The sequence below is a fragment of the Osmerus mordax genome, chromosome 6 (assembly GCF_038355195.1).
Source record: "Osmerus mordax isolate fOsmMor3 chromosome 6, fOsmMor3.pri, whole genome shotgun sequence".
In the NCBI taxonomy this organism is placed as follows: domain Eukaryota; kingdom Metazoa; phylum Chordata; class Actinopteri; order Osmeriformes; family Osmeridae; genus Osmerus; species Osmerus mordax.
In genome coordinates this window covers 5,761,370-5,788,810 of record NC_090055.1, presented here as the reverse complement: position 1 = coordinate 5,788,810, position 27,441 = coordinate 5,761,370, and the positions used below count along the sequence as shown (strand labels likewise).

At 41.2% G+C, this 27,441-nt stretch overlaps 3 protein-coding genes across 6 annotated transcripts; 1 reads left to right on the top strand and 2 right to left on the bottom strand.

Moving 5' to 3' along the window:
- Nucleotides 1-2,430: 2,430 nt before the first annotated feature.
- ica1 (islet cell autoantigen 1) lies at nucleotides 2,431-7,638 on the top strand. The gene is made up of 14 exons (XM_067238361.1): nucleotides 2,431-2,472; nucleotides 3,044-3,073; nucleotides 3,182-3,353; nucleotides 3,620-3,692; nucleotides 3,892-4,015; nucleotides 4,185-4,383; nucleotides 4,640-4,765; nucleotides 4,990-5,088; nucleotides 5,168-5,283; nucleotides 5,393-5,442; nucleotides 5,522-5,584; nucleotides 5,743-5,997; nucleotides 6,563-6,649; nucleotides 6,821-7,638. The coding sequence occupies exons 2-14, from the start codon at nucleotides 3,057-3,059 to the stop codon at nucleotides 6,934-6,936; spliced, it is 1,497 nt and encodes a 498-aa protein (XP_067094462.1). The 5' UTR covers nucleotides 2,431-2,472; nucleotides 3,044-3,056; the 3' UTR covers nucleotides 6,937-7,638.
- Nucleotides 7,639-7,938: 300 nt separating this feature from the next.
- LOC136944289 (glucocorticoid-induced transcript 1 protein) lies at nucleotides 7,939-19,006 on the bottom strand. 3 transcript variants are annotated; one of them, XM_067237988.1, is made up of 9 exons: nucleotides 18,902-19,006; nucleotides 18,369-18,754; nucleotides 16,287-16,429; nucleotides 14,003-14,092; nucleotides 12,365-12,487; nucleotides 11,596-11,727; nucleotides 11,060-11,240; nucleotides 10,197-10,317; nucleotides 7,939-10,015 (listed from the first exon to the last, which is right to left on the bottom strand). In XM_067237988.1, the coding sequence occupies exons 2-9, from the start codon at nucleotides 18,709-18,711 to the stop codon at nucleotides 9,661-9,663; spliced, it is 1,488 nt and encodes a 495-aa protein (XP_067094089.1). In that variant the 5' UTR covers nucleotides 18,712-18,754; nucleotides 18,902-19,006; the 3' UTR covers nucleotides 7,939-9,660. The 3 variants fall into 3 exon arrangements, with proteins under 3 accessions (XP_067094089.1, XP_067094091.1, XP_067094090.1); XM_067237990.1 differs by having other exon boundaries at nucleotides 12,365-12,484; XM_067237989.1 differs by having other exon boundaries at nucleotides 18,369-18,751; nucleotides 18,902-19,005.
- A 1,060-nt stretch (nucleotides 19,007-20,066) lies between these two features.
- On the bottom strand, nucleotides 20,067-26,709 carry mios (missing oocyte, meiosis regulator, homolog (Drosophila)). Of its 2 annotated transcripts, none has more exons than XM_067238871.1 (12): nucleotides 26,666-26,709; nucleotides 24,847-25,726; nucleotides 24,255-24,735; nucleotides 23,800-23,898; nucleotides 23,375-23,629; nucleotides 22,580-22,749; nucleotides 22,329-22,394; nucleotides 21,994-22,152; nucleotides 21,728-21,880; nucleotides 21,187-21,421; nucleotides 20,776-20,905; nucleotides 20,067-20,625 (listed from the first exon to the last, which is right to left on the bottom strand). In XM_067238871.1, exons 2-12 carry the CDS (start codon nucleotides 25,666-25,668, stop codon nucleotides 20,535-20,537), a joined length of 2,661 nt encoding a protein of 886 aa, XP_067094972.1. In that variant the 5' UTR covers nucleotides 25,669-25,726; nucleotides 26,666-26,709; the 3' UTR covers nucleotides 20,067-20,534. The 2 variants fall into 2 exon arrangements, with proteins under 2 accessions (XP_067094972.1, XP_067094973.1); XM_067238872.1 differs by having other exon boundaries at nucleotides 21,217-21,421.
- Nucleotides 26,710-27,441: the final 732 nt, after the last annotated feature.

Here is a 27,441-nt window from a genome sequence, read left to right as displayed (position 1 = left end):
ATTGTAATTTACGGCAACTTATATTTATCCCACTTAGTACTGCTAGTTTATGTACCCTTAGTATAGTTAGTCCACATATTTAAATTTTAGGTATATGTTTATTGTATGCACCTTCCTGCCAAAGCAAATTCCTTGTCTGTGCAAACTTTCATGGCGAATAAATCCCTTTCTGATTCTGATTCTGATTCTGATTTTCCCATAAAGACATTTGTTGTATAGCATACATCATAAAAAACAATTAAACAAACGGGATTACCTGTGTTGAACTACTTTAAAAAGCAAAAGTCAAAAGCATCACTTACTGTAAAGCTAACACACATCCAATAGACATCATTTTTAATATTGTATTAAAATTGTTTCTACTAGATTATGTAAGATGGGTCTGTAAACCTCTCCCCACACTGCCTCTGATCTCATCGGATCTGCACGAATCACGTAGGTTACCCATTTTGGTTTCAAAAAGGTGAGTCTCACCTAAAGGGGAGGAGTTTGCATGCCTGTAATAAATCCCTAATTTTACTGGATAACAATTTAAACATTTATGGATTATTATGCAAAATATTGAATGAATGAAACAACTAAGGAAAGTCCCTTTCTACCAGCATCAAATGATAATAAACAATAATATATAAATATCTTTTTATTATTATTATTTTTAGGGGTGCTGAAATGAAATTTAGGGGTGCTTGAGCACCCCTAAAAAGGGTCTAAAATCGCCACTGGGCTGTAAAACGATCAGGGCTCAGAATAGCTGTAACAAAAGCAAGGGTAGTTGTATGTCATCTGTTAAAGACTAAATCAATCAGGAAGTCTCCGGTGTGATAGAGATCACTTAAGAATTCATAACCTTACTGCTTAGTCCTCTCCTAATTAAATTCGATCTCAGAAAAAAAAGCTTTCGGCCATTTAGTTTATCTTGTCAAGTTTAAGTAGACCAATGGCTTTGATAACATTTAGGTCTTGGAGATAAGATTTGGAAGTGCATTATGCGGACTAGATATGCCGGAGGAAAGCAGTATGTACTGGGAATCAGTGGAGATAAAGTACAAAGATAAGAGGCTACCAACCATTGGTGAGGTCAGAGGTTGAGGGTTTAGGATGTTGCCAAGTCCCGTTTGCAACTGCCACGGTCGATTCTAGACTTGTGGTGCAGAAGCGATGCAACTATTTTGGTTGTAATGTTGTGTGGAAAGCATCTGTGTTCCAATAGCCTTTATAACAAGACAGTACAAGAAAACGCAATCCTTTATAAAACATGCATTGTATCTGTGTATATCATCAATCACTGTTGTCACATGTCACATTGCTGGAGAAATCTTAAATTGAGTAAACACAATGTTTATGATCGTGAATCAATTTGATCAATATTCACCGTTGGTATAAGGAATTCCCTCAAGCTAGGATGAATGGAAACAATTTCTATCACAATTTAATAGACTTCTGCCACAGAAGCATAATCTTGTTTAAGTGGTAGTGTGGGTCCTACAGTGTATGGACATGATGTGATGAGTATACCTACCTGAAGTTGTGCTGCCATCCTATGGCCACATGTTTTACAGCAGTGTTTTGCAGTGAACTGCTGGTTCAGTGTACTTTTGCCTTCCAGTCCTGTTTTATAGTGAATAATTCTAAACCTGACTTCATCTCCTCATGTATTATGTTATATAATAGTAAAACTATTAGCAGCTCAAACTACAACTATCGTAATACAGAGATGGCAAAAGTACAACAACAAAAACATTCAAGTAGAAGTACAGATACTCACGTTTGAAAAGACTCAGGTAAAAGTTGAAGTACTGACTACACTCATGTTAAAGTAAACAAGCATGGATTTTGACACATTAGTAAAAAGAAGAAGCCATTACCTTTTTTAGTGTCACGCTCATGCCACAAAATACAGAAAAAAATGAGTAATTAGCCTGGTTTGAAAATGTAAGAAGTAGAAAGTACAGATATTTGTGTAAAAAAGTTAAGTGAAAGTTGTCAGATAAATTACTAGTGAAGTACTGATATCATTTAGCAGACGCTCTCATCCAGAGCGACTTACAGTAAGTACAGGGACATTCCCCCCCTAGGCAAGTAGGGTGATGTGCCTTGCCCAAGGACAACACGTCATTTGGCACGGCCGGTAATCGAACTGGCAACCTTCAGTTTACTAGCCCAATACCCTCACTGTTCAGCCACCTGACTCCCACCAGAAAAAAAATCTACTAAAATACAATAATGAAGCATTTGTACTTTGTTACTTCCCATCTCTGGTAATATTTACAAATACCACATAGGATACATGTATTTCATCACCGTGTGCCACACCGCCCTTGCTCACTTAAAAATGGGAGAGTGGGTAAAAGATAATGACGTCACCCAGTTTTCTGCGCAAGGATTGAAAAGAGACGCAGCTGTATCATTACACACAGCCGACGGTTTGGAGGGGATTCAAATATATGAATGGTATTCCATCGACACAATAAGGTATGTATATTAAGTAAATGTTTATTGATGAATATTTTCAGTTATACAAATATCAAGAAGCCGAGAGGGCACCGTCTTGTTTCCATACGATTGTGTTTTGAAGCCTTCGTAGGCTATTTGTTCTTGTGCGGTTGGGTACATACGCCGGACATTGCAATTATTCATAGACACAAAACATAATACATTTGCCAAAATCCAGGCTATCCGTCTGTTATCGTCAGGTAGCCTATGATGCGAGGAGCGCCCAAGCAGGCCTCTCATTCAATCTGAGAGCATTGCTGGGAAATCTATTTGTCTATCCGTCCATAATTTAGAAATAACAGTGCACTATTAATAATGAGACAATTTCGATTAATAGCTGTATTTGATTGAACTGCTGAAAACATGTTTTATAGATAAATCAAACTGAAATTGGGGCTGAACAGATGGCCTGCTCGTCTGCTAGCAGCCCTTTTGGTTAATGTTTAATGCTGGGCAGGTGAAACACATAGGCTCTATACACAGGCATGTAACCTGAGATGTCAGGTAAATGTGTACACACCTTTTGTCATCATATCTTCATGTGTTTCAGGTAACCTTGAAAAATGGAGGGAGGCAATTAGTGAGTATACAAAAATGTTAACAAGTTATTTACAGCCTCATTTAATTGTGTTAATTGACGTAAACAGCTAACACAGTTGTAATATGAAGTTCTCCTGTATTTCTGCAGTGGCTACTCCAGGGAATACTTTGACCGCTTTATCCAAAGCCAGGACTCGTCTGTCGTGAACAAGTTTCAGAAGAGGTACTGGAAAACCAAGCAGGCGCTCATCAAGGTCACTGGAAAGAAAGAGGATGAACATGTGGTGGCATCAGACGCAGACTTGGACGCCAAACTGGAGGTGAGAGGTTCAGAGAACTACATACAGTATAACATCTGGAATTCCTGGATGTCCTATTGTCCTCTCACTTGATGATCTGCCCATCCTGCTACATGAACTGTGTAGTCATGTTGTATTGGACACTTTCCTGTGGATGTAAGATGTACAGTGGTATCAAAAAATAAGCTAAAACTATTCAAGCCTATCATCACCACGCCAACCCTCTGCTGATACAGTAGGATGACGATGAGTACATTGAGATTTGTGATATGTGAATGTGTCTGTAGGTGTTCCACTCTATCCAGAGAACATGTATGGAGCTGCTGAAGGTAATCGAGCAGTATCAGAGAAGAATATGCTGTGAGTTTTCTTTAGCCACATGCACATGGGGCAGAACTCACATTTGCTCAAAAATGATCATATCTTCTCATTTCTTCCCATGTTGAGTTGGTGTTAAAACCCCACCTCACAAAAGCTGTGTTAGACACACATTCTGCTTGCCATTTCCATCATGGAGGCAGAATCACAAACTGTACTACATGTTCCCATATATCTGCAGTTCTGTCTCAGGAGGAGAATGAGCTGGGCCGCTTCCTTCGCTCCCAGGGCTCAGAGAACAAGACCAGGGCAGGCAAGATCATGCAAGCCACCGGGAAAGCCCTCTGCTTTTCCTCCCAACAGAGGTAGAATATTGTAAAGTTGTCTCATGATGCACAGAGGAACTGGATTGTTTTTGTGTCAGAGTGCTGTTTTACAAAGATATGCTGTAGCAGTAAATGGGATAAGACAACGCTGACAACTATGTAGTGTTCTGTTTTAGCAGTGAGCAGTACGTGGTCTGGTTGTCCCTAGGCTGGCTCTGCGGAAGCCGTTGTGTCGGCTCTACCAGGAGGTGGAGACCTTCCGTTACCGGGCCATCTCTGACACATGGCTGACGGTGAACCGGATGGAGCAGTCTAGAACAGAATACCGCGGAGCTCTACTCTGGATGAAAGATGTGTCTCAGGAACTTGATCCTGACACACACAAACAGATGGAGAAATTCCGCAAGGTCCGTAAATAGCACTCCGTAAAATCCCCCAAAAAGCATGGTTGAATTGTAAATTGTTGAGTCTGTTACACACTAGTCACACTAGAGGGCATAATATACACAATAAAGGTTTTATTAACTGCATCGGCAAACCTATTGTTTTGTATTAGTTACACTCTGGTGTAACTATGTATACATATACTGACCTACATAGTATATCATATTGGGTTTTATGTGATTTCAGTGGCAAACATATCTTATACTTTCTTCATCACAGGTTCAAACGCAAGTACGCACGACTAAAACAAGCTTTGACAAACTGAAGAATGATGTCTGCCAGAAAGTTGACTTGTTAGGAGCGAGTCGTTGCAATCTGCTCTCCCATGTTCTAACCATATACCAGGTACAGCACAAACATATGAACATATGATTCACACACCAAGTGCATTTATTTATTTCAGCTTTGTTATAATAACACTGGGGAGGGCTCCATACTTGTCCCATACATTTTGCCACGTTCATACAAAAAATTGCTTTTTACACATTGGTAATGACCCTGTTTGTGTTTGGAAATTTTTTGAATGTGTGTTTAAAAAAAGGTATTTTTTTTTATTATTATAATTCCAGACGACTCTGTTGCACTTCTGGGAGAAGACGTCTCACACTATGGCCGCCATTCACGAGAGCTTTAAGGGTTGTCAGCATTATGAGTTCTCTACGCTCAAGGTGAGGATGGCCTTCAGTGAAGCTGTATCATAGTATCAGAAGTCAGTATACAGTTTGTTGCTCTTGCTTGTTTTGACAGAATCTTCAAGACCCCATGGACAAACTGTCAGCTCAGGGATCGAAGAAAAAGGGGAAGAAGAGAGTTAAAGCAAAGACTCGGGCTGGAGAGGAACCTCTCCAGACTGCAGATGGCCAGTGAGTGCAAATATTGACACTATTTCAAACATGTAAGATCATACAGTGCTTGTTTGGAAGAACAGAAAAGTTGTTAGTTACATGTTTTCGTCATGTACTGTGTCCATAGGCTCATCTCAATCGAAAGTGAAAACCCCAATGAAGAGTCCATCGAAGAAGGTAAAAGATGTCCTTCACACAACAAAGTAGTAGCTGATTATGATGTTTGTTTTTTTTACAAAAACGGTTTCATTTGCAGCTCAAAGCAAAGCAGTTTCTGGCAAATTCTTTGAAGACATGGATTTAAGAAGACAAATTCCAGGTGATTTTAATCAACTTTATTGTCATTTTTTGAGTAAAGACCAAAGAAATGCAGTACAAAGCAACTATACTTTCACTTTGAGTCCATTAATATCCATAATGTAATTTTAAATAGAAGTGGGGAGCATGTTTTTTCAATAATGTATCGACTGATTCTAGGATCTGAGGATCTACTCTCAACATATCAGGAGCATGAGGGAGAAAGGGAAAGCATGGCCTTGCTGAATGAGATCCTGGGCAGCACATCATTGGATGAGGGTGAATTCTCGCGGGAGTGGAGTGAGGTGTTTGGAGAGGGTTGGATGTCAGAGGGAAGTAGACCAGCAGAATCTCAGCAGGAAGATGAAGACTCCTTCTTCCTCCCATCCCATCTCCTGGACCAGAATATGAACAACCTCCAGTCGAGCATCTCAGGTCAGAGGTTGTGTTATGATATTGTGTGTCTCTGTGTGTGACAGTGGTACAATGTGAGGAATAGTGTGTAAAATGATGGTTCAACCAGATTGTGTCTGGTATAAAGAGAATGATGGAGAACCTACATCCCTTGCAACTCAGGTAGCAGTTCTATTGCAATGTTGCTGTGACCTGCCCATGAATCAATTTGACATTCGAAAAATAGGCTCAAGAATGCTAAGTGATAAGCTTCAGCATGTTTTTTTATTTGAACAAATAACCTTTTCCATTTAAATTTTGCCCTGAGCAAAGACTACCAATACCTCATCTTATAAAACATCTTATTCATCAGGAGGCCATGAATGTTGCGCAGATGCTTTACAACAATTTTAAAATAAGATATATTGTAGGTTGCTGGAGAGGACATGGGTAAAAAAAAAAAAGATTTGCACTTATTGTCTCATTTTGCAATAGTTCTTCTTTATGACACTTTTTAAATATAATTAAGGTTAAATGTCTTGTCACAGAACATGCTTTGTTGTGTTATGAGTGTACCCTCAAATCTAAATCTGCATCTCCATTTCAGAATGGGCCATGAGCATACCACAGCCTGTCGTCCAGGCAACAGAGCAATCTGGAGCCAATCAGCACCCCTGCAGGCCAGCAGTGAGAGGTGTGCCAAACAAGGAAAACATATGAAACTATTTGAAAGAAAAGGGTCTAGCTCATAAAAAATATGTCCAGCCTAATGCCCCCGCTTTTGTATATTGCTTTTCCATGAAAAGTTAAATTAAGGTATTTCTTCAATGTCTGACCGTGGCTTTTCTCCATTTCTATCTTACAGAGACACCAGAGACATCTCAAAACCTTTCAGCCTGGTTCAATCTGTTTGCTGATCTTGACCCTCTATCAAACCCTGATGCTGTGGGTCGGAAAGATCACGAGCTTCACAACGCATAGATGCATTCTCGACAATATTATTGCACAAGACATGGTTATCTTTTATGGTCAGCAAAAGTTTTGGGGTCATTTCTCTAAACCATGGTTACCCCGGACCAGTTTATAGCGAAACAGAGTATGAGGCGATTCTTGTGTATTTGAATTTGACAGTTTAGGTGAATGTTGTTCAAGATGTTTTAACTACCAAAGTACTGTATGCTCTGCATTAAGTTCTACTTTAAATTCTAAGCATTATGATTCATCAATATTTTTGTATGGTAAACATTGTTGAAAACCCTAACTATACTTCAACTTCCACAATAGAAGATATTCAGAATATATTACACAAGCATGGGGTAAACATGTCAGTTTGTGCCTAAAAATCCATCTAACAATAGCTGCATGTTTCATGTTTTTTTTCTTCGTACGATTGTAAAATTATTTCAAGGACAGAGTCAACATTGGATTATTGAAAGTGATCTGGCTTGTTCATTATGTAAACAAGTCTAATGGAGTTGAGGATAACAAATAAAAAGACAGCCACACATATACCACTGCACCTACAGGTAGAAGAGCTGTTGCATTGCCTGCTTAACCAAATCAGTGTAAAACGTATATTTTTGGACTTTTTCTCTACTTCATGTTCACAATGAGAGTAAAGTGTACCCTTTTGGGCAATCACTGTTGAATGAAATTAAAACTGAATTCTGCATAACTACAATTCTACCAATCCAAGTACTGTATGCCTTAAAACAAACATTATTAGATATTCTAACTACCCCTTTAGCATTTACCAATAATAATAAATATTGTGAGGAAATACAAGGAATTACATTTTGATGCTTGCAAGATGTAAACAATTGTATTTTTATTTGGGTAAATGATGTGCCTCAGACTCAAACATATTATGCTTTAGTTACCTTATATCATAGGTATATCATTCATTATATGATTATATTGTAAATAAAAAGAATAAAGCCTGTAATAATTATACTTAATATAACTGCCCTGCCCAGCCTTAAAAAGTATGAACACAAAGTGGTATTTTTGTCAATTTTATTGAAAAAAAGTCTACTTACAAAACATTAAATACACATGTGAAATGAAATATTAGTTCCAAACTTGGCAAACTTTGCTGAACTCTGCTTCACAATGGTTAGTATGATTCCAATGTATCATGTAGCTGTGAAATTAACAATAGGAAGATCCAACTAGGTCTGAGAGGAATTTTGCATATTGTTTTCTGTGTGTGTTATATTTGCAATTACTTTAAAGTATACCAGAAATTGTACGAATGAACATGGCTAGATGACATAATTAATCTGTCAATCATATTGTCAAAAGGTTTGTACATTGTATTTGTACATACTTCAAAATACAATTTCATTAAGCACATACTTTACACACAGTTGCCTGGATCCTCCTGTTCAGTGATGGACAATGTGTATTAGTGTAGGTTTATTAATTGAATAAATGAATACATTCTTATTATCAATAATTGATTCGATTTCAATCTCTGCAATTAAGTGATTTGACCCAAAAACACAACATCAGTTGTGTACCAAAAATCCTAACTGATCTATATAATAATGGCAATTTACTATTTAAAATTTATTTTGTTTCATGCTCTGTTTTAGTAACACAACTTAACAGAACGTAATACAACTGCCTGTTTTGGATCTGTGGCACTGTAAGGATATAATTGGTAAACTAGTTGAAACTAGTTGCAAGGGGAAGCTAATGTTACAGAGAAGTATTTTTTGTTGTAGGACTGGACATATGTATCCATGGCCCTACATAGGCCTAGATTTGGTGTCAGAAATTGCCTGCAGAGATAAAAAAAAAAAAAACGCTTTGGAGCACTCCCATAAATTAAAGAGATGGTCAATGTAGTCCTTGTGTGACCTTGTGAGTCCTAAACTGACCTGAGTAAATTCTTCTGAGGGACCTGAAGTGAGGCTGTGTGTAGCCTGTTGCAGTCAGATGCTTTTCCTATTTGTGGACCTCTTTCTACCTTTCCTACAATTATATCTTGTATCCCAAATGGGTGCTTACCTCAAGGTAAGATTTGTACAATTTCTATACGGTGTTGGGATAACTCAAATCATGAGTAAGGCAGAGGGATGAAAACATCTACATGCAAAAAGAAAGGTGGCACTAGGGGTAAGACTATGTAGGGACACTGCTTTGTAACTGGCTGTTTGGTTATTTCCACATCTATCTTTTTAGACCTTAAATAAGACTTATCTGGTGTGAGAAATTGCTAACTTTTTCCCATTACACTAGCACAACGCAATTATTTGATTAAACAAATGGGGAAATGTGGAAAGTTTTGCTGGAAATTAAGTACTTCCCCATAGAGTTTTGCAATATAAACATATATGATATTCTTAAGAAGCTTACCCAAATTATAAATAGTATTTTGTATTACTGGACAGCTAAATAATCTGAATAGATAACAATTCTATGAATATGTGTTCCCGTTTACACCATCTTTATTTCCTTTTATAACATTTTTGGATTTTCTTTATTTTGATAGAACTCACAATACATTTATAACAGTCAGATCTCAAATTTTCTAAGAATAGTGAATGCTAGAATAGAAGGCTAAATTAGTGATGGAGAAAACAGTTTTCTAGCTGTTACAAGGCAAATGAAAGAGTTATAATTGAACCAGGAAATACTTTTTTTTTGTCAGGAAAACAAGGTAAAAGCTATGCTATGATGCTTGGCCACACCTGAAAACTAGCTGGTGAGAAGGAAGTGTGACGAGCCATCATGGCTTTTGATAATATCTGTGATTGTGGTGGTATTAGTAGAGCTAGGGTCTGTATCAGGACTGTCGGTGCTGTTGTCCGTATTGATGCCTGTGTCAGAGGTTATAGAGGAGAGAACTGAGTGGGCTGAAGAGAGCTGAGGAGGCAGGGCGGTGCTGGTCACCTTGGGCACGGCGCTGTCACTGCCACCTGGTGTGGAGGAGGAGGAGAAGAAGGAGGAGCAGAGGAGTTTGACCGGGCAGAAGGCTGAGCCCCTGGGGATGAAGTTCACTTTGTTTTTGTCAGGACAAGAGAAGAGGGGAAAGCCTTTTGACTTGCAGGACCTGCATGGAAGGACAATAAGAAAAAATAAGTTAAGAAATTACAATCGTAACAATTACGATACTGACTTTTGCTACACGCTGATATGTAACCACAAGCATGATGCTCTCTAGAAGGTTAAGCAGTTCTATACATCGAACCTTGCAACTGCGAGGAAAGGCCGTAAGAACAGAGAAGACTTACACCATCTCGTCAAAAACTTTGACTCTCTCGCAGCCCTCCGGAGGCTCCCGTTTGAACATGTAACTGTTGTTAGGTTTAGGGGAGGTGGCAAACTTGAGAAGTGGTGAACTGCATCCACTATCTGAAAATAGAATGTTTAACTTCCATTTACAAACCAAGCACATTTGCATGACATCTAGGGATCTGCTTTACAAATGCTATGTTTGTTTATATATATATATATATATAAACAAACATAGCATATATATATATATATATATACATACAGTACCAGTCAAAGGTTTGGACACATTGTCCCATTCAATTGAATGGGAAGGTGTGTCCAAACTTGTACTGGTACTGTACATACATAACCTTCAATTTCACTGGTACAGTACAGTGAAAACAGTAATACATTTATCACACCAGAATGAATAAACAATAAAGCAGTCATGCTTGGGGAAAACATCTTTTGCATTTGCATGTATTGACTTCCTGAAGTTTGTGACCCATCTGCCTCAAGCAACTTCTCTTGGTATCCTATTGGCCGTTCACTTTTTCAAGCTGAAATGAGATGGATCTACAGTACTGTATGTGTCTATGAGCTGTGTCTATTCACTGGGAACCCGACTGGAATAAACAGGAAATACAACTAATTTAAAAAAGATTGCAGACTTAAAAAAGTATTTCTGTTTGACAACAACATGCACAGGAATCCAACAATGCTACAGCTAATGCTAATCTGATGACAGGTCAAGTATGAATCAATTGTGAACTGTATCTTAATGACACGGCCAACCTCAAAGCACTATGCAGAAAAAGCATGAACTATAAAAACATTACGATCGTCATAAACTCCATGAATCTGTGTACAAAAATGTCACCTTTGTCAGGCTCTTCTGCAGAGCAGGGGCTGCTATCAGAGAAATGGAGAGGGTCCGGGGTGCAGCGCTGAGGAAAGGGGCTGGAGCCCCCACTGGAGGGGGCCTGGGTGTCCGTGTCCCGCACGTCCCCACGAGGATGGGATGGAAAAGGTGCCCGGCGTCCGTCCAACACATCCATAGCCTGACAGGTCAGAGGTTCCAAAAGGAGAAAGGGTGAGAAAGGATCTTGGAAGGAGTGACAGTAACATAATACAGACAATGCACAGGTACAGTACATTTAGTCATTTAGCAGACGCTCTTATCCAGAGCGACTTACAGTAGTGTCTTGTTCTTCATACTATCCTCGTATGCACTTTTGAACTACGGAAGAACTCAACTATAACTGCCGATGGCCATGCTTGATACACACAACTGCAGTTTGCTCTGGTGTTGTGAGCTATAGATAGATTTTCAGGTTCACTGGGTTCACTACCCCGCATCACACAATTTATAGCTCTCTTTGCCTCTCAGCAATTCGATTTGCTGTGAGTGTGTACCTGTATTCCCTGCTTCCAGTCCTCTCTGATAAAAACATTCTCCAGCTCATGGTTGATGCCCTCCACGCTGCTAGGCACTTTGAATATGTGGGACTTTGGCACAGGCATGTTGACCACTGGAAACACCTTGGCCTGGACGGAATGCAGAGTAAAGGTTTAAATATTTTTTTTATAAAAGTCAAGTCTGAATTCTAAATCTAAAACGCACTCTTGTCATTCAGTGTATTCCGAGCAATACAATGTATATTTGCTAACATCCGCATTTTCTGTAAAGTTATATATAATTTAACCACAAACACTAAAGAAGAACTGGGCATGCCCAGACACGTCTCTTTCTCCCTCCCTCCTCCTCAGTCAACACCAGGAATAGAGACTCATTAACTACACTAACTCAATCAAATACAACACTCCAGAAAACACAGTATATGTCCACTACTGTAAATCAAGGTACATTCCAATTGGTCTGAGCTAACCAGAAATAAGTACACGTCCTTAAGCCCTAACGTGCACACTCCCCAACTGACTATAAATGCAATAAATCCTTATTCTTTACCATAGTAGTAAAACTGTGAACGTGTGGAATAAGTCTTGAATAAGGTTTTTTGTACTAACGATCCAGTATCATGTCATCATGACACGATCCGCCACACAGTGTCACTTTTAATTATACAACATAATACAATGCTTAGATTGAGTACGGTAATAAGAGTGAGCGTTTCTGTATCGTCCTACAGTTTTGGGAACAGGCATGATAGGCTTACACACTCACCTGAGACTGGCATGTGGCGGAGTGCTGCTGGCCCTGTGGCTGCAGAGAGCTCTGCTCCTTCTCTTTGCCCTGCCTGCTGAACTGTTTGGTGCGCTGCAGCTGCAGTCTGAGTTTCACGATCTGCTGATTGAACAGAAGAGGCCAGGCTGCTTTACTCGGGTGAACACTTCGAACTGTTGGTTGAAGAACACTTCTGAAGACTCATTTAAAAACCTGTTACGGTACATTCTGCGCTATGATAACATGGTGGAGTTTCTCCTTTAAACATAAGGAAAGGCTTCTTCTCAAAGTAACTTAGGCTAAAACTGGCTATTGTAGACATATAACATTTTATGACTGTCTACATGCATAAACTCCTTAGTTGTTTCTACTAAATCAGATACTTATTGTGTAATCCTGCACACCGTGAAAATAAAGTATTCTAGTCTCTATAGATTGTCCTTCCCCTAACAAGATTCCCTAGGTTTTGAATGGTACAGCATTCAATTTGTCTAGGCAATGAAGAGGCTTATTGTGAACTCCATAACCTTCTTCAAAAGTGATGTTTACCCAACATGTCTGCAATGTAATGACCCTGATTACATTTATACGGGCCTACACCAGGGGTAGGTTTAAATACAGTGAATTATTGCAATTAGATGCAGAATAAAAATGTGCAAGACAGTCAAAGAAAAATAATCTGACATGAAACGGAATTTTAAGACTAACTATTGCAAAACAAAAGCATGTAACCGAATGTCCCCTTCAGGAGAAGGAGTTATTGGGTTTAATTACTGGCTTAAAACAAGTTCATCCTGCCCTGTGTCATTGGGCCACTGCCTGCTGAACTCTGCTACTGTCTGCACTTTGACACATTCTTATTTGTTTTATTGCCGTGGCTTTTTTCTTGAGAAACACTTAGGTTAGTACATCAAGGTATAACAATTCAATAAAAATAGGAAGTCTAAAATCTATTTAGTCACAGGCATAAAACTTAAGCAAGACTGCCAAACAAAAAGACAAAATATTGTATGTATGGTTTGCATAAGGAGCAAGGCATTTATGAAGCAGATAAGGTTATCACAGTTCATCCTCACCACTTTCGTGTCATGGCAAAGCTGAAGGGGGAATGATATGGCTGTTACACCCTTAAGACAAGTTCCTGAACTGTCTCTCAAAACAACAAGCCACAATGAGATGCAAGGTAGCAGCAGAGAGAGGGTAAATATAGACTGTGGTCAGGGGAGCTGGAGAGCTAATAGCTGCATGTGGGTGTTGGTTGGCCACTAACTCTGGGCTACATGAATGGAAACCAACCTTCAGAAGCATAACATTTAGGCTGACCTCAAATCCTGACAATTAAAACACATTTCGAGCAATGGCTGAACCACAGGGCCTGCGAAAAACATAGGAAAGCCAGTTGTTACAACTGTAACAACTGGCTGGCCAGAGAAGAGCTATACAAAAACAAATAGGCTAGAGATGAGCTATGCAATAACAAATAGGCTAGAGAAGAGCTATACAAAAACAAATAGGCCAACTCTTGCTGCAGTTATTCTGATCCATTTCATCTGAGCGATACCATTACACTTTTGCTCCTGTTCATTTTGATCTTGAGACGGGAAGGCTTTCAGCACATTAGTAACACTGGTTACCTACTTCTTTAAGGTGGTCTGCACTTCCCCAGGATGCTGATCGCTGGTGTGGATTCCCCAGCTCTCCTCCCTCCTCAATCCAACAACCAGGCGTCTGAAACACGTAAGCGCACATGCACACACATTATATTCAAGCCTCTGTGGATAAATATATACATCCACATCATTCCTTTCATTTGTAAAATAAGAAGCCATATATGGATGAAAGCAAAGACCTGTGTGGGTCATAGCTGCAATTCTGCAACAGTACTAAAGACACTAAACAGACCTAATATAAACCTACTGCTGCTGTCAACAATTAGGAAAAAAGTTTGTAATCTATCCACAAAGGGTATAAAAGGGCACGGCTGTCTATGTGGTTATCAGACTTAATGTAAATAAGGAAACCGTTAGAATATGTAAATATATGCAAACAAGACACACACACTGAGAATGTTTCAAAAGCATGGTTGAAACCACAAACATCCCCTTGATTTAGCATATAATCAGTGACATTTATCTTCAAACAAACCCCCACATTTCTATGGGTGCTGGTTGACATAATATTATTACACAGTGAATGAGGCAAACACGGTCTGTAGAATGGTGTGAGCTGTTAGATACTAGATGGATGCCATAAGTTTAGGGCATGTTCCCAGTTCTTAAACCTACCAGTCAGTCTGAAACTGTCAGTATACTACAATAAGGCAGTTTAATGATGTAGGCTCCTTATCCTCTGGATATTCACTTTAAATAAATACTGTCTGTTCATAAGAACTCCTACTTTTGTTTACCTTGGAGGTCCTATGATTTTATCATGTTGCTGCTTTGACTTCCGGCGTAGCTTTTGTGCTATGTAGACTTTTGTGCCAGGTGTTATACCTGATAATAACCTAGTGAGATAAAGGCTAAGTTCAACGGCTATCAACAGCTACCCTTTCTCAACTGGTTCCTAGACAACATCCTTGTGCAAGTCAGCTTGGTTCAACAACAGGAGATAATGCCTGTGGCTGAACACGTATGAGATGGAATTCAAGTTGGTTTGTTTTAATGCACATGAAGAGTGAAGAATACCACACTGCTATCATTTGGCAGCTACTCATGTTTTGAAAAGCTGGGAACATATCTACAATCCATTTGGGTTATGTGAGATCATTGTCTTACCTTGTGCATGTCCCATACATGTTAAAAAATGTAAGTGATGATGATTATATATTTGAGAAATATGTGTACCGATTTCTTCAAGCTGTTTTGTGATAGCACAACAAACGGGCACAGTGTAACTGAAATGTTTAATCTGTACTGTGTAACTGATGTTCATCTACTTGCAAACAGAATTATTTCATTATGACTTTATTCAATACTGCCTGAAGTAAAACTATTTTAAACAGGGAAAACAAAATAGCTTAAGCAAATCTGAAGCCTGCAGAGTGTCTGTAGATTTAATACAGACATTCTCTGTATTCTGTAACCACAGGGCCTGGAGCAGACAGACCTATCCCGGAACATTGATTAGCATATGTATGGCCCCTCTGCTCCTCAATTCCCACACAAAAGACAGGCAGGCGGGCCAGCCACTATGAGGGCCAGGTGGTAAGCAGTGGGATTCCTTGCCTGAACCACAGCCTGAGGGACAGGTGCACACATATTCACCTCCATACACAGCTACGTTACAGCTCAAAGAACAAGGCCAACTTGAACTTGTGTGCTACCCAATAAAAGTCTGGGAACATTTAGTCTCTTTTGTGTTCTAAAAAGCCTTTGGAAAACCATGTTAACAGAAAGTAGTCTGAACTGAGAATTTACAGTACATTTGTGTGCACGTGTATTTGTCTGTGTGTGAGTGTGTGAGGTGGGGGGCTGTTCTGTAGTGTGGTCGAGTCTGGTCCACCACTGTGTTTGGAACACTAGTTTAGTTTTTACTTTGTAGGACTTGCAGAATGAAATGTGTGGTGAATGGAGGGTTAAAGGGATGAAGCCCATGTAAATGAGGATCCCCGGTCCCTGTTCAGCCTGATGAAAGGCTTCTGTTGGTGTGGAGGGAGCAGATGTGGTCAGTGGCTCTGCCATCATCATACATATTCAATATTCATTCACAACCACCTCGAAAACCAAAGTGCTCTCAAATAAAATGTATTGAACGGTCAGTTCAATTGGGGAGATTTTTTGGTTTTGACGTGTCGTAACTTCCCTGCATAATAAACATGACCATGTGCAATGCAGAATTCAAGACGTAAAGGCCAAAAGAAAACTTATGAAAGCCCTTGGTAAAAGAACTGTGTACACTTTGTACGACTGTTCGCAGTTACCTGTGTGGCTTTGTCTTTCATGCAGGAGGGATAGGGTTCATGGGAATCGCGAGGCCACTGGCCGGTAAGGTACGGCCCGGTGATAGCATCCAGTGAAGACGCCCGCCAGATGGAACTGCGCACCTGCAGTTTGGACCGTTCAACTAATGTTGGATGGGGGAGGGGGGATTATTATACAGGGGTCAGACACACACACACACAAACAGGCAAAAGGTAAATGTTGACCTAACCCACCCCTTATAAGGTAGTTAGGGTGAGAGGCTGTTTTAAAACTATTTCCCAAGTGCCCTCAGTGTAGTGAAAACGAAAATGACTGGGCATACCTGATCATAAGACAACATTTACACAACTTTCCTGAAGTAAATCTAGAATGATTTGCTAGAGGCCATTTCTGGTTGTCATTTGGACTGTTCCTACAACAGGTTCCTGGACAAATCTCTTTAGCAAGAATGTAGGTGACACCAAGTTTTAAGTGTTCACTTACTAGTAGCAACAGCAGTTTATAGTCAGCAATGGAGCAAATGAACAACAAGTTTAGCTTTAAAGAAAGACGGAAGTCGACTTTCAAACAAAGCATTTAAACAGGCATCAGACACAGCAATTTAACACACATTATCTATCAACACAAGAAATCAAACACTGGCATCAACAGCAAAGTAGCTAGCATCATAGGATAATTGCACATTCATCTGGAAGTTGAGCAATGGGAGTGGTCGCAGATGTTAAAGGTGATTAGGCTCCAAATAAGACTAACCTTGCTAGGCTGGAATTTACAAGCCATATGTATGTTGTTCAAAAACTATTTTTAAACATTTCATGATTCAGTTCACAATTTCCAGTCCTATCTTTCGGTATACAAAGTTGACAGATTTAGCCAGGTTACAGTTTACAAAATGATTGTTTTCAAATTTACTCTTACTCTGCAGTTTGGTCGGTGTGACAATGAGTGAAGCCATTTCAGCACAGCCTGCACTTTGATAGGGATGGAGAGCCTCTTTGTTGGCCTACTTTGGTGTAAAGATGATGTCATGATGGTGAACCTAGAGGTCATGTGGTGGAATGTTGCCCATTACCATGGCCTTCACCCTTACAACCTTTAACCACCATCACACTCAGATGGGTGAGGAAGAGTGATGGGAAAACAACAGGATGACTGAGCAAGGATCAACCATGTCTATTCTCTCTTTCAATGGAAATAGAGGCGAGTCTTCCGTACTTGTGGAAGCATTTGTTGCATGTCAATTCAACTTGATACAGTAAATACATCTGTGTTCTCCACACACAACGGTATCTTTGTACGTACAGTTCAAACCAAGGTATGCATTACCTACATTTTGGAACCAATGCACATCCAAAGTCAAATATGTGCATTTGTGTGCTCCTAATCAACGACATCCGAGCAGACACGATCCAGATACACTTTCTTGTGCGTATCCCAATGCATTAGGCCTGCCAATGCTGATTAGAACATAATATCGATGAAAAGGCTATGGAAAAAGCTGATCTCTTACCTGAATAGCCCAACGGCCAATAGCCTACACATGATAACATCGTAACACTCATCTGCTTGTGCAAGCCATGTCCATGTGCAAGCAAACACACACAGGCTTGCCATATGCTCCAGATGTGTGTAGAGATACTTTGTCATGGGACTGTTACACCTGTTCCTTTGCTTTTCTGAGTGTGGGGCCCTCTAAGAACTGTAAGCATGTATTCTTTTGAGTGACTCCCCACCCACCCCCACCCACACCAGAAAAGCAACAGCTGGAGAGTGCAAGGGGACACCTGATGAGCTGTCTTGACAGTGTCTAGCTGTCCTTGTGATTGATGCCTACTTCAGTTATTGCTGGTATGCAACCAAGCTATATCCTATGTTTTCTGATTAGTGTCCCAAACTATCAATCATTGTTTTATTGTTCTCCTAGCAACCCAGTCTGTTTCAATTGCATGTTGACTATGAGCAAAATAACTTGATAAGAAAACCATAGTATCCTTAGGGACATACTAATGCATAAACGTCATGTAATACCAGCACATCGTTAGGCAAACATAGCAACGACAAATAAAACGACTAGCAGTTACCTCTGCAAACAGGTGAGTGTGGACCCCGATCAGGTGAACATGAGCCGCGGTTGTCTGGGGACAGTCGCTGTCTCGTGGTTAACTTCGGTTCCCCAGTGCCATTTATACCAGGATTCGGTGTCGGACTAGGAGGACTTGAGCTGCGTATATTCACTGGTCCATTGTTGCTTCTAACGCAGACGGACTGCGAGTGTGTCGGGCTGATCTGGCCCCCGCGTAAGAGTTGATAGGGCACGATAGCACGGATGGGGTGCAAACGGCAGCTGTTGGGTGCACTGGATGATCCCTCATTGCTCCGTCGAACTCTCGACTGTTGTTGAAGCGAGTTGGTGGGAGTTGACATTCTGCTTGAATTTGTATCACTTTAGAAAAATGTATTTCAGCTTCTGAAAAAAGAGAATTACAATTACCCACAAATGTAGTTTAGCTAGCTCGCTAACTTCCTTTACATTTTTTCTTGTGAGCTCGAGCTCATTGCACACAGCTGCCTCTGACTGTGTGTGAAATGCCTTTTGCTGATGCCATGAACTTACCTGACGAATATCATGTCGATGTAGTCCGTGTTTCTCGACAACTCCGAATATAACTTCAAAACTTATTTTGACACTGAAACGATACCCTGAACATCGACTCTCCCTGCCTCCTTCATGTCTAATGTAAATGTCTGACAGTTCTATCAGCAAGACTACTGGCTGATACACGTAGGCGGGCTACGATTTTTTTTTCTGATCATGTGGTTGGACAGCTAAATTGCACAGTAACATTACTAATCATTGTCCGGTGTCTATACAACACAAGCAAGTGATGTATTGTTCAATAATCCGAGATAACAGTACGAATATACTGTGAAGTTTCACTTTGAAGAGATGTGTGAAGTTCTACAAAACCATAAACATTTGCATTGAGGGTTTATGGGTGTCTTTAAGTTTCAACAAAACAAAGGCTTTGAAAGTTTGTTGTTTAATATAAATACGAATACATGGTATCTGAATGTAGACCTTACATGAAAAATATGGTAGATTTAACTTAAAACACAAACTGATCAATATCTCCACAAATGGATACATTTTACAATAACGAATGCAATTTATTTTCAGATTTTACTTCAAAACGGTGCACAATTGCACTCAATTTGTCAACCCTGCTCCATTAGTTCACAAAGGGCACCCTATAAAACATCCCACACTGAGGCAGAGATTTGTGAAAGCAGCATACAGTAGCTTGCTCCCAAGCACCCCTCCCTCCCCATGACTAAGTGATCTAGCCAATTCTGGTGTAGGCCCCTCTCACTTACAATGCTTCCCCATGTCCAAGCTCAATGAACGAGGGTGGCAGAGAAGAAAAACACATTTACAATGAGGCTTACACATAGCTGTCCCCTCGCACTGCGCCCGTCCCTTGGTTGAAGTGTGGTATGCATATTTTGAGTTAGAAACAGAGGGCCCTCGCTTGTCTGTTTCTCTGCTCTCTCTTTGAGTCAATGGTGTTCCGGCAGCTGAAGTTCTTTATGTGGAGAACAATCTAAAGGGTCTTGTCGGAGTGCCTAGCAGCTGCTGTTTCACAGACCACAGGCTGCGAGTGGGGAGGTGAATGCACTGACAACAACCCCTCTCTTCACCCCACCTCACCCACCGTCATCTGCATTGGACTGCACTTCACCAAATATGTAGTAGTAGCAAGAAACAAGAAAATATATTTGTATATTTTTGTTTATTTTTCTGTATTCTGTATCAGCATTTACAAATGTTATGAGGAATTTCGAAGTCCTTTTTAATCCAGAAACAGCTCTGGACGTCTTAAAATATAACTAAAATGTATGGCACATATTAATATAGCTCAACATGTCTGAATAATCAAAATCTAATCCTGATTCAGGTTTGATGAGAAGACCCCTGCATTGTATTCTGGTACAATCGCTCCAAGTCCTTCATTAATTAATTGCATACATGTCAGTAAAGAAATCTTGCCTCTCATGCCTAACCACACATTTATGTTAGGATATTGGGCTCTCACTCAACCCAAACTGTAACAGTGTTGAACACTATTTGTGTAGCCTGCTAGGTAGGTACATTAGGGCCTAAGCTCAGTCCTGTGAGAGAAGTGCTCTAGTGAACCTACACAGGGGTCTAGTGTTAGTGGCTGTGGGTCCTAGAAGTGGATGAATCTCTAGCTGCTGTCTGAAGGCACCAGGTTCCCTGTGGTGTCCAGTTGCATGCATTTACAGGTGCAGGCTGAGACAGGGCACTCTGTGTGGTCTCTGTAAAGAAAAAACAAAAGTAAAAGAATGAACAAATCGTAAAACACACAAACCATAAAGTGTCACACCTTTCCAAATATGGACTACCAGAACATAATGTATAGCTCTAAAGGATTTCGCAAGGTGTCTTATGTTCTTGGCAGTGCTGACCTGAACCAGCTCAGCATGTGACCAGCGTGGCCGCCATGGCGACAGTTGTGGCACCAGGTGAACCAGTTGTTAAACTGAGCCAGTTTGTTCTCTCTGGTCAGGTCCACCTTTTCATCTGACTTCCCTGTGCCTGAACAAATAACCAGCATCAATAATTAGTTACCAATATAACTAATTATTTGTTTTAGTATTACCGTAACAATATTAACATCTAGCAATTCGTACAGTATATCAAATGTATAAAGTTAAAACAAAAAAACTTAAACTATTTCTGCAATAGTAAACATCCTGTAATGTACAGGACCTGCCCTACGTTAATCCCCCCCCCCCAATCTAATCATTTTTGCATGTCAACCCTAGTTTAGACATCTGGTAGATGGTGTTAAATCTGGTTCTCAACCCAGAGCCTACCGGAGTGGTGTGCCCTGCCATGACCAGTACCTGGGCAGTTGGACACAGGTGTTCCCATGTTCATGAGGCAGAGAGCACAGCGAGGCAGGGGCTTCCTGCAGCCAGGGCAGCTGGTGACCTTTGACTTGGTAGGTGAGCCACTGACACCATACTGGCTAAAACCTCGGCCCTGGTGGGGCATGGCTGCACAGCTGTAGGAGATGGACTTCCCACAGAAGTTACAGCTCACAAACACCTGCGGGTTAACAAAACAAAGGTCGGGTGATAAGGACTTGTGAAACTAAAACAGGAGTCAGCAGTCTCTGTGTATTCTGAGAAAACATCATTACAGTGTAAGCATGGGGGAAATTGGACATTTATTCAACCAAAACGGGTCATGGTAAAGTAGTGGGTTTTATTATATGATTCATGAATATGACAAGTCGACCGCCATAATGTGAACATAATATGCATTGTTTTATTGATAATTATTAAGATGCATTTTCAATTCTACTTCTTCAATTTTGAACATCCTGTAGGGTAAATCCCAGACGCAACTTGCCTGTGCTAATGGTTTAGAGCTGGGGTCGAGCTTGCTTCTGTGTATGTCGAACTCGGCCCGTTTGTGCCAGAATCTCCATGCATCCAGCAGGTTGCGGTAGTTCTCAATCCAGCATTGGACACGAGGGTCCTTCACCACCTCACCTGGAGAACCCTGGAAGATAGAAGATGGTCACCAAGGTATTAAAGGCACACAAAAAAACACAAGAAAGTTGGATATTTGTCATGAAATGCTAGGAAAGCTAGGAATGGGCTTTCTTGGACTACCTTAAGCATGCAGAAGCTGGCTGTCTGGACATCCCCGGTGCGGTCGACGTAGCTCTCCATCAGGTCCACGCCGTCCTTGGTCAGACCCGTGAGCAGGATCCCCTCAAGGTTTCCCGCCTCCTTCATCTCTGTGGTTAGCTTCTCTACGTAGCGAGGCAGCTGCACCAGTCACACACCGAATAGAAATATCCTCTTCATTAGTGTTCAAACAATGTGTATCAGAACAACTAAAGCAGTCTAAAGATATCCTAAAGCAAATGATAGTGTCATACGTATAGAACTTGAAAACTAGAGTTGAAGTTGTTATACATGGTGGTGGTGCTAAAGGAGGTTACCTGGGCATCACTTAGAAACATGCTCGCGAACGCTACGCGATCCCTCACTGCCACACTGCTCTCATACTGCAGTAAAACAGAATTCAGAAAGCAGCACTCCTCCAAAAAACATAATTTCCCTTATTCAAAGTGAATGCTTGAAATTGACTCATTAAGGAACTTAACATACACCACCCTCTTCTTAATTAAGACTCATCATCCCCCTACGTCGTCATTTTGTAAAATATCTAGAAGTCTTAAGTCGTACGCACCAGTACTCCATCGTAGGCCCCAGCCTCACTCGTGAGGAAGGCAAACATGACACACAGGTAGGGGTTCTTCAGCTGAAGCCTCAAAGAACTGCACATCTCTCTCCAAAGAGAACTCTTCTCATCGGTGTAGCCAGACAGCGCCATGGCAACAACATTCAGGTTCACATCCCCTGGGAGGAACATTAGAGAAGCCAGTTGGTTTCGAATCAGAGCTGAAAGTGTTGGGCTACATTTAAAACATGAGCTGTGTGAATGTATGACAACGAGGACTCTCGACAGCAGCACGTTGTGTGTTCAGCGGTAATGCAACTTCGGCGATCCTTACATTACATTTACATTTATTCATTTAGCAGACGCTTTTATCCAAAGCGACTTCCAAGAGAGAGTTTTACCAAAGTGCATAGGTCACTGATCATGACAACGAGATAGCTCCAAACATTGCGGGTAGCCAAACATGATGCATACATTGTGAACCTCAAAATGAACCTTGAGGATATGGAGGCATTGTGCAGTGCTACATAGGAGATCCTTTAACACTACCTGTCTAATGACTTTTGCCTCTCAAATCACACCCAACACAAGATCATTAGAACTTCCACCAGAAAACCATGACAAAGTTTGTGTTGATGAGTCCACAAATAGCTTCTTTTTTTTGCCTGACAGATGATGGATACTGATCTAAACTATAACGCTTCCCTCCATGTTTGGCCCCTGATACGTTTCTGATGAAATCCATTTGAGGCCACAACCCACTGCTGCTAAATTCCTCTAACTTAAGAACACCAGGACACCCACCCTTTTCCGTGGAGGCGCCCTTGTTCAGGATCTGGATGGCGCGGCGGATGTCCATGTTGAAGAGGGCCACAGCGGCAGCCCGCTCCCATTCGCCCTCCTGCTCCAGCGAGCGCAGGAAGGGCTCCACGTCAACGTCGGACCCCCTGCTGATCCAGCCGCACAGCCGCAGCGCCAGGCTGCGCTCCTCGCTGTGGTAGCGCCGCATGTCTGTCTGGCGCTCCGTGCAGCTCCAACAGCGGCGGTTCTCTGTCGTGCCTGGTGTAAGAGAAAAACACGTGACTTGTGACTGAACACGATCAAGGCGGATGTATTTTAGGAGCTGTTGGAAGTAATAAAGAGTAAATAATGGGAAATAATCAAAGGTTTAAAGCCTGCTCGTTGGATCGTAATGGCATATGGTGTCATGCGTGTGTTATATTACTCACCTGAGCTCGACTTGACTATGTTCTTGATGCCGGAGTACACCAGAGACTGTTTGTTCCCCTGCTGTTTCAGCTCCATGTCCTCAGTGTACTGCTTCATGAGTGATACTTACATAGGAAATGCAACACCGATGTCTCAACTATTGGTACAATGGCATGGGTACAAGTGCAGCAGAGCAACTCATCCCCTCATTCCTATGCATAGTTAGTAGAGTACAAGAAACTAGTGATTGGTATTGAATGTTCATACTGTACATATAGCTCCCATTTATTTTAATCAGCTTTTTGAACTTAAACCTAAATGTACAAATATCTAAATTGGTATATGTAAGCATTAAGAAAAGTTCATTGTTGCAAGCACACAAGAACGCAGCAACTATATACACAATCAAGCCAATGTTATCTGATGACCATCTAGCAAAACCTGGCATGACTTCAGAACTCGTAGTAAAGGATATAGTAGAGGTCGTACCACAGAGACTTGAGCTGGGGGTCATCCCCCCCGGCAAGTAGATGATTCTTCCACACCTGCACCGTGTCATGGCCATATCTAGACTGGGCCCTCTGCCTCATTTTAGTGGCTATGTCCTGATCCACCGTACCTTCCGCTCCATCTTCGGAACACTCGTACAGGTGCCTCCCGCAGGCCCACATGAGGGAGGTGGTGGAGCTCCACGCTAACGAGATGCGCTCGAACACGGTGAAGTCCGTCATGGCGCGGTTGGCTGCAGACACCACCACCATGCGGTTCTGAGAGGAGGGATGCCAAGCGAAGCTGCCGATGAGGCTGTCACAGGGCTGCACGCTGCGCTCGATGATGGTGGGCTCCGTCTCGTCTCCGATGGGCGTGGGCGTGTGCTGCATGTCATAAAGGCGGACGATGTTGCTGTCCCGCGTCAGGGTGGCTAGCAGGCCTGTGCGTGTAGGGCACCAGGCCACCTGGAAACAGGGTTAAATGCAACTTATAATTCAGACAGCCTGGGAGAGGTTTTTCAAAAAACTGAAAAGCATATAAGATAGCAGGATAGCAAGATCACAAACACGTGATACCTTGGTAAGGGGTTTGGGTTGCTCTGTCAGTGTGAGAACGGGCTTCTCAAACTTCCTCAGGTCCCAGATGGCAACCTGGCCCTCAAAGAAGGAGGCCACACGGTCATGGAAGTGGGGGTCCACTGTCACCCCTTGAATGGCTTTGGTATTGACAAAGGTCTTCTGGCTGGTGTTCCTCAGGTCAAAGATTGCAAGGTTACGGTGCATGCCAGCCAGTAGTAGTTTTTGATCCCGTGGTAACCAGCAGAGAGACAGACATGCATCATTTTGGCCCAATTCATATAGAGGCTTGGTCATCACCATGCCTGAGTCTGTGTCCCCTGACAAGAGGCGGATTTTATCTGCAGCCATGCTAGCGTCTGAGGTAAATTTATTGCTATGTATGTCCCATATGAGAACGGAGAAGTCAGCTCTGTGTTTGTCTAGCCCAGCGGCTAACCAGTTGCTATCTACAGGGTTCCAGGCTAAGGTGTTACATTGGCGGGCATGCTTGGGTACAAACTCTTTCCCCACTAGCTCCTTGCATTTAGAGTTGTGACTCTGGCCCAGGCTAGTGAGGACTACCCTACCGTTCGCCTGGCCTACCGCTAACAGGCACTCAGGCTCCTGCTTTGGATACCAGGCAACACATTTCATATATGGGGTATCTGAGTTGATAGCTAATAATGTAGCAGCGGTTTCCTCAGAGAGTGGGAGAGCTCCAGCTTTGGTCTCAGCGCTACCCACAGGTCCAATGCGATAGAGTCCAAGTTCCGAGTCACAGATAACATAACGGTCAGGGTGGTGAGGAGACCACAGAATGTCTGGCTTTGAGCCACTCATTGTTCATCAGCGAGGGCTTGTTTTCAGCAGAATATTTTTTGGGTTCAAACTCGGTAGGCTGGAAAGAGAAAACAGTACATAACAGTGAATATGGTCCCATTGCAAATGTATTTACTGTACATGATTCTGGTTATCTAATCTGACATTTTGTTTCTACAGGAAATCAGGGGTGCCACTTTGGGAGATTCCTTGCGAGACTTGTGCATGTTAAGTGTCTTAACGAAAGTAGATTAGCCAAATGGGCCTACATTAAACAACACTGCCACCTCCATTTTCACATTAAAAACAAATCCATAGCTCCCACCATACCAATGTACACAAACACACACAACCCTTGAACACACAAGTCTTTATGTCTTTTGAAATCTATCTGAAGGATCCTATACTCGTAAACAAAGACGTACATTTCTAGCTATGTGGCTGTGTGCAAATTTGGAAAGCAAACTAATTTGCCTTCTGACGAATTTACTAAATTTGCTTTTCTCGTCTGTTTTTAGCAACAAGTTATTGACTTCCTTTGCATCCTCGTAATAAGAAATATATTTTTATTTTGGGAAAAGCTAGCTGGCTGATTTGAAAACATTAGTTAGCAAAGAAAAACAGCTACCCGCTGCCATGTCGTTGCTGTGCAAATTATGTTCGTGGAAAACTCTTAGTCTACTGTAGCTATCCGAGACACATTGGCGAATAAAGGTAATGATTAGACATTAATTTAGACCTTTCAACACGCGTTCTATACTAATGCATTGTACAGTAGCACATTTATCCAAGTCGCATTATATTTAAAAAGAGCCTGTTAGATAATTGTGCTAGCTAGATAGCTGTAGTAGGTGTGGTTGGTATCGTTGTTTGGCATTAGTCGAGTTTTCTAAAAGTTCTGATTATATTATGAATAACTGATCATTAAAATAAATTGGATTGACTGAGGTAGATAACTTGATTATGCAACGAATTGCTTAACTTGAGTCCAAAAGGGTATATTAAAAGATGAACTTACAATCTGACACTGACATGTCAAAGAGGTCTTTCGCCTTGTTATTGTGTAACAGCTGATACATGTCCGTAGAAATCTCACTTCGCAGAAAACAAGGTTCCGGGTACGCACAAACTTTACTGAACCCTGGAGATGAATTAACGTAGTGTCCACTGAATGGCGCTATAATAAAAGACCAAATACACTTCATCATGCTGGTACATAATATTATTGTGTTGTATGTTTCCCCCCCCCCCCCCAAAAAAAAGGTCAGCTTTGAACCGTGCCGCGCAAAATATCAACACGCAGTTGCATACAGGAAGCTGCTTTAGGTAACTTTAGGTTACATTCTTTTTTTATTTGTGTTAATGATTCCTGAATATGCATGGGGAGCTATCACAGTAGTGTTCTTAGATCACGTTTTGTCAGAGTTTCACACTGGAAATCTGATTTTCAAATTAGAGTATAAAAGTAGAATAAAATAATGTAACCCACGGCTTTGTGTTGCATCCAAAAATATCCATAAGAAAACAGATCTAAACAATTTTGTTTAATTATACATTTAGAGACAATGAAATGTAATTTACTTCAACAATTTTATTGACCATTTATTAGTATTGTGCCACTTCCGTTCCATTTGGGCAGACCTAATAAGAATGCAATTGTGTCGCACACTGTAGACTCAAAAATTCGTTGCACAAAATGGGACAGACCACAGCTTTGGTGTTCCAAAGCTGCGCATCCCTCAATTACAGCCAAGCATCCACTTTGCAAAGCAGACTACCCAGTTCGTGTGTTGG

Coding starts and splice junctions, on each gene's coding strand:
- ica1 (XM_067238361.1), top strand. Junction 3,354..3,619: donor ACTTGGACGCCAAACTGGAG/GTGAGAGGTTCA, acceptor ATGTGTCTGTAG/GTGTTCCACTCTATCCAGAG. Junction 5,089..5,167: donor ATGAGTTCTCTACGCTCAAG/GTGAGGATGGCC, acceptor TTGTTTTGACAG/AATCTTCAAGACCCCATGGA.
- LOC136944289 (XM_067237988.1), bottom strand. CDS start 18,711: ATGTCAACTCCCACCAACTCGCTTCAACAACAGTCGAGAGTTCGACGG. Junction 14,093..16,286: donor TGAAAGACAAAGCCACACAG/GTAACTGCGAAC, acceptor TACGTGTTTCAG/ACGCCTGGTTGTTGGATTGA. Junction 10,016..10,196: donor AAAGTTTTTGACGAGATGGT/GTAAGTCTTCTC, acceptor CCTTCCATGCAG/GTCCTGCAAGTCAAAAGGCT.
- mios (XM_067238871.1), bottom strand. CDS start 25,668: ATGAGTGGCTCAAAGCCAGACATTCTGTGGTCTCCTCACCACCCTGAC. Junction 21,881..21,993: donor CCAGCTTCTGCATGCTTAAG/GTAGTCCAAGAA, acceptor TCTATCTTCCAG/GGTTCTCCAGGTGAGGTGGT. Junction 20,906..21,186: donor TGGCAGGGCACACCACTCCG/GTAGGCTCTGGG, acceptor TTATTTGTTCAG/GCACAGGGAAGTCAGATGAA.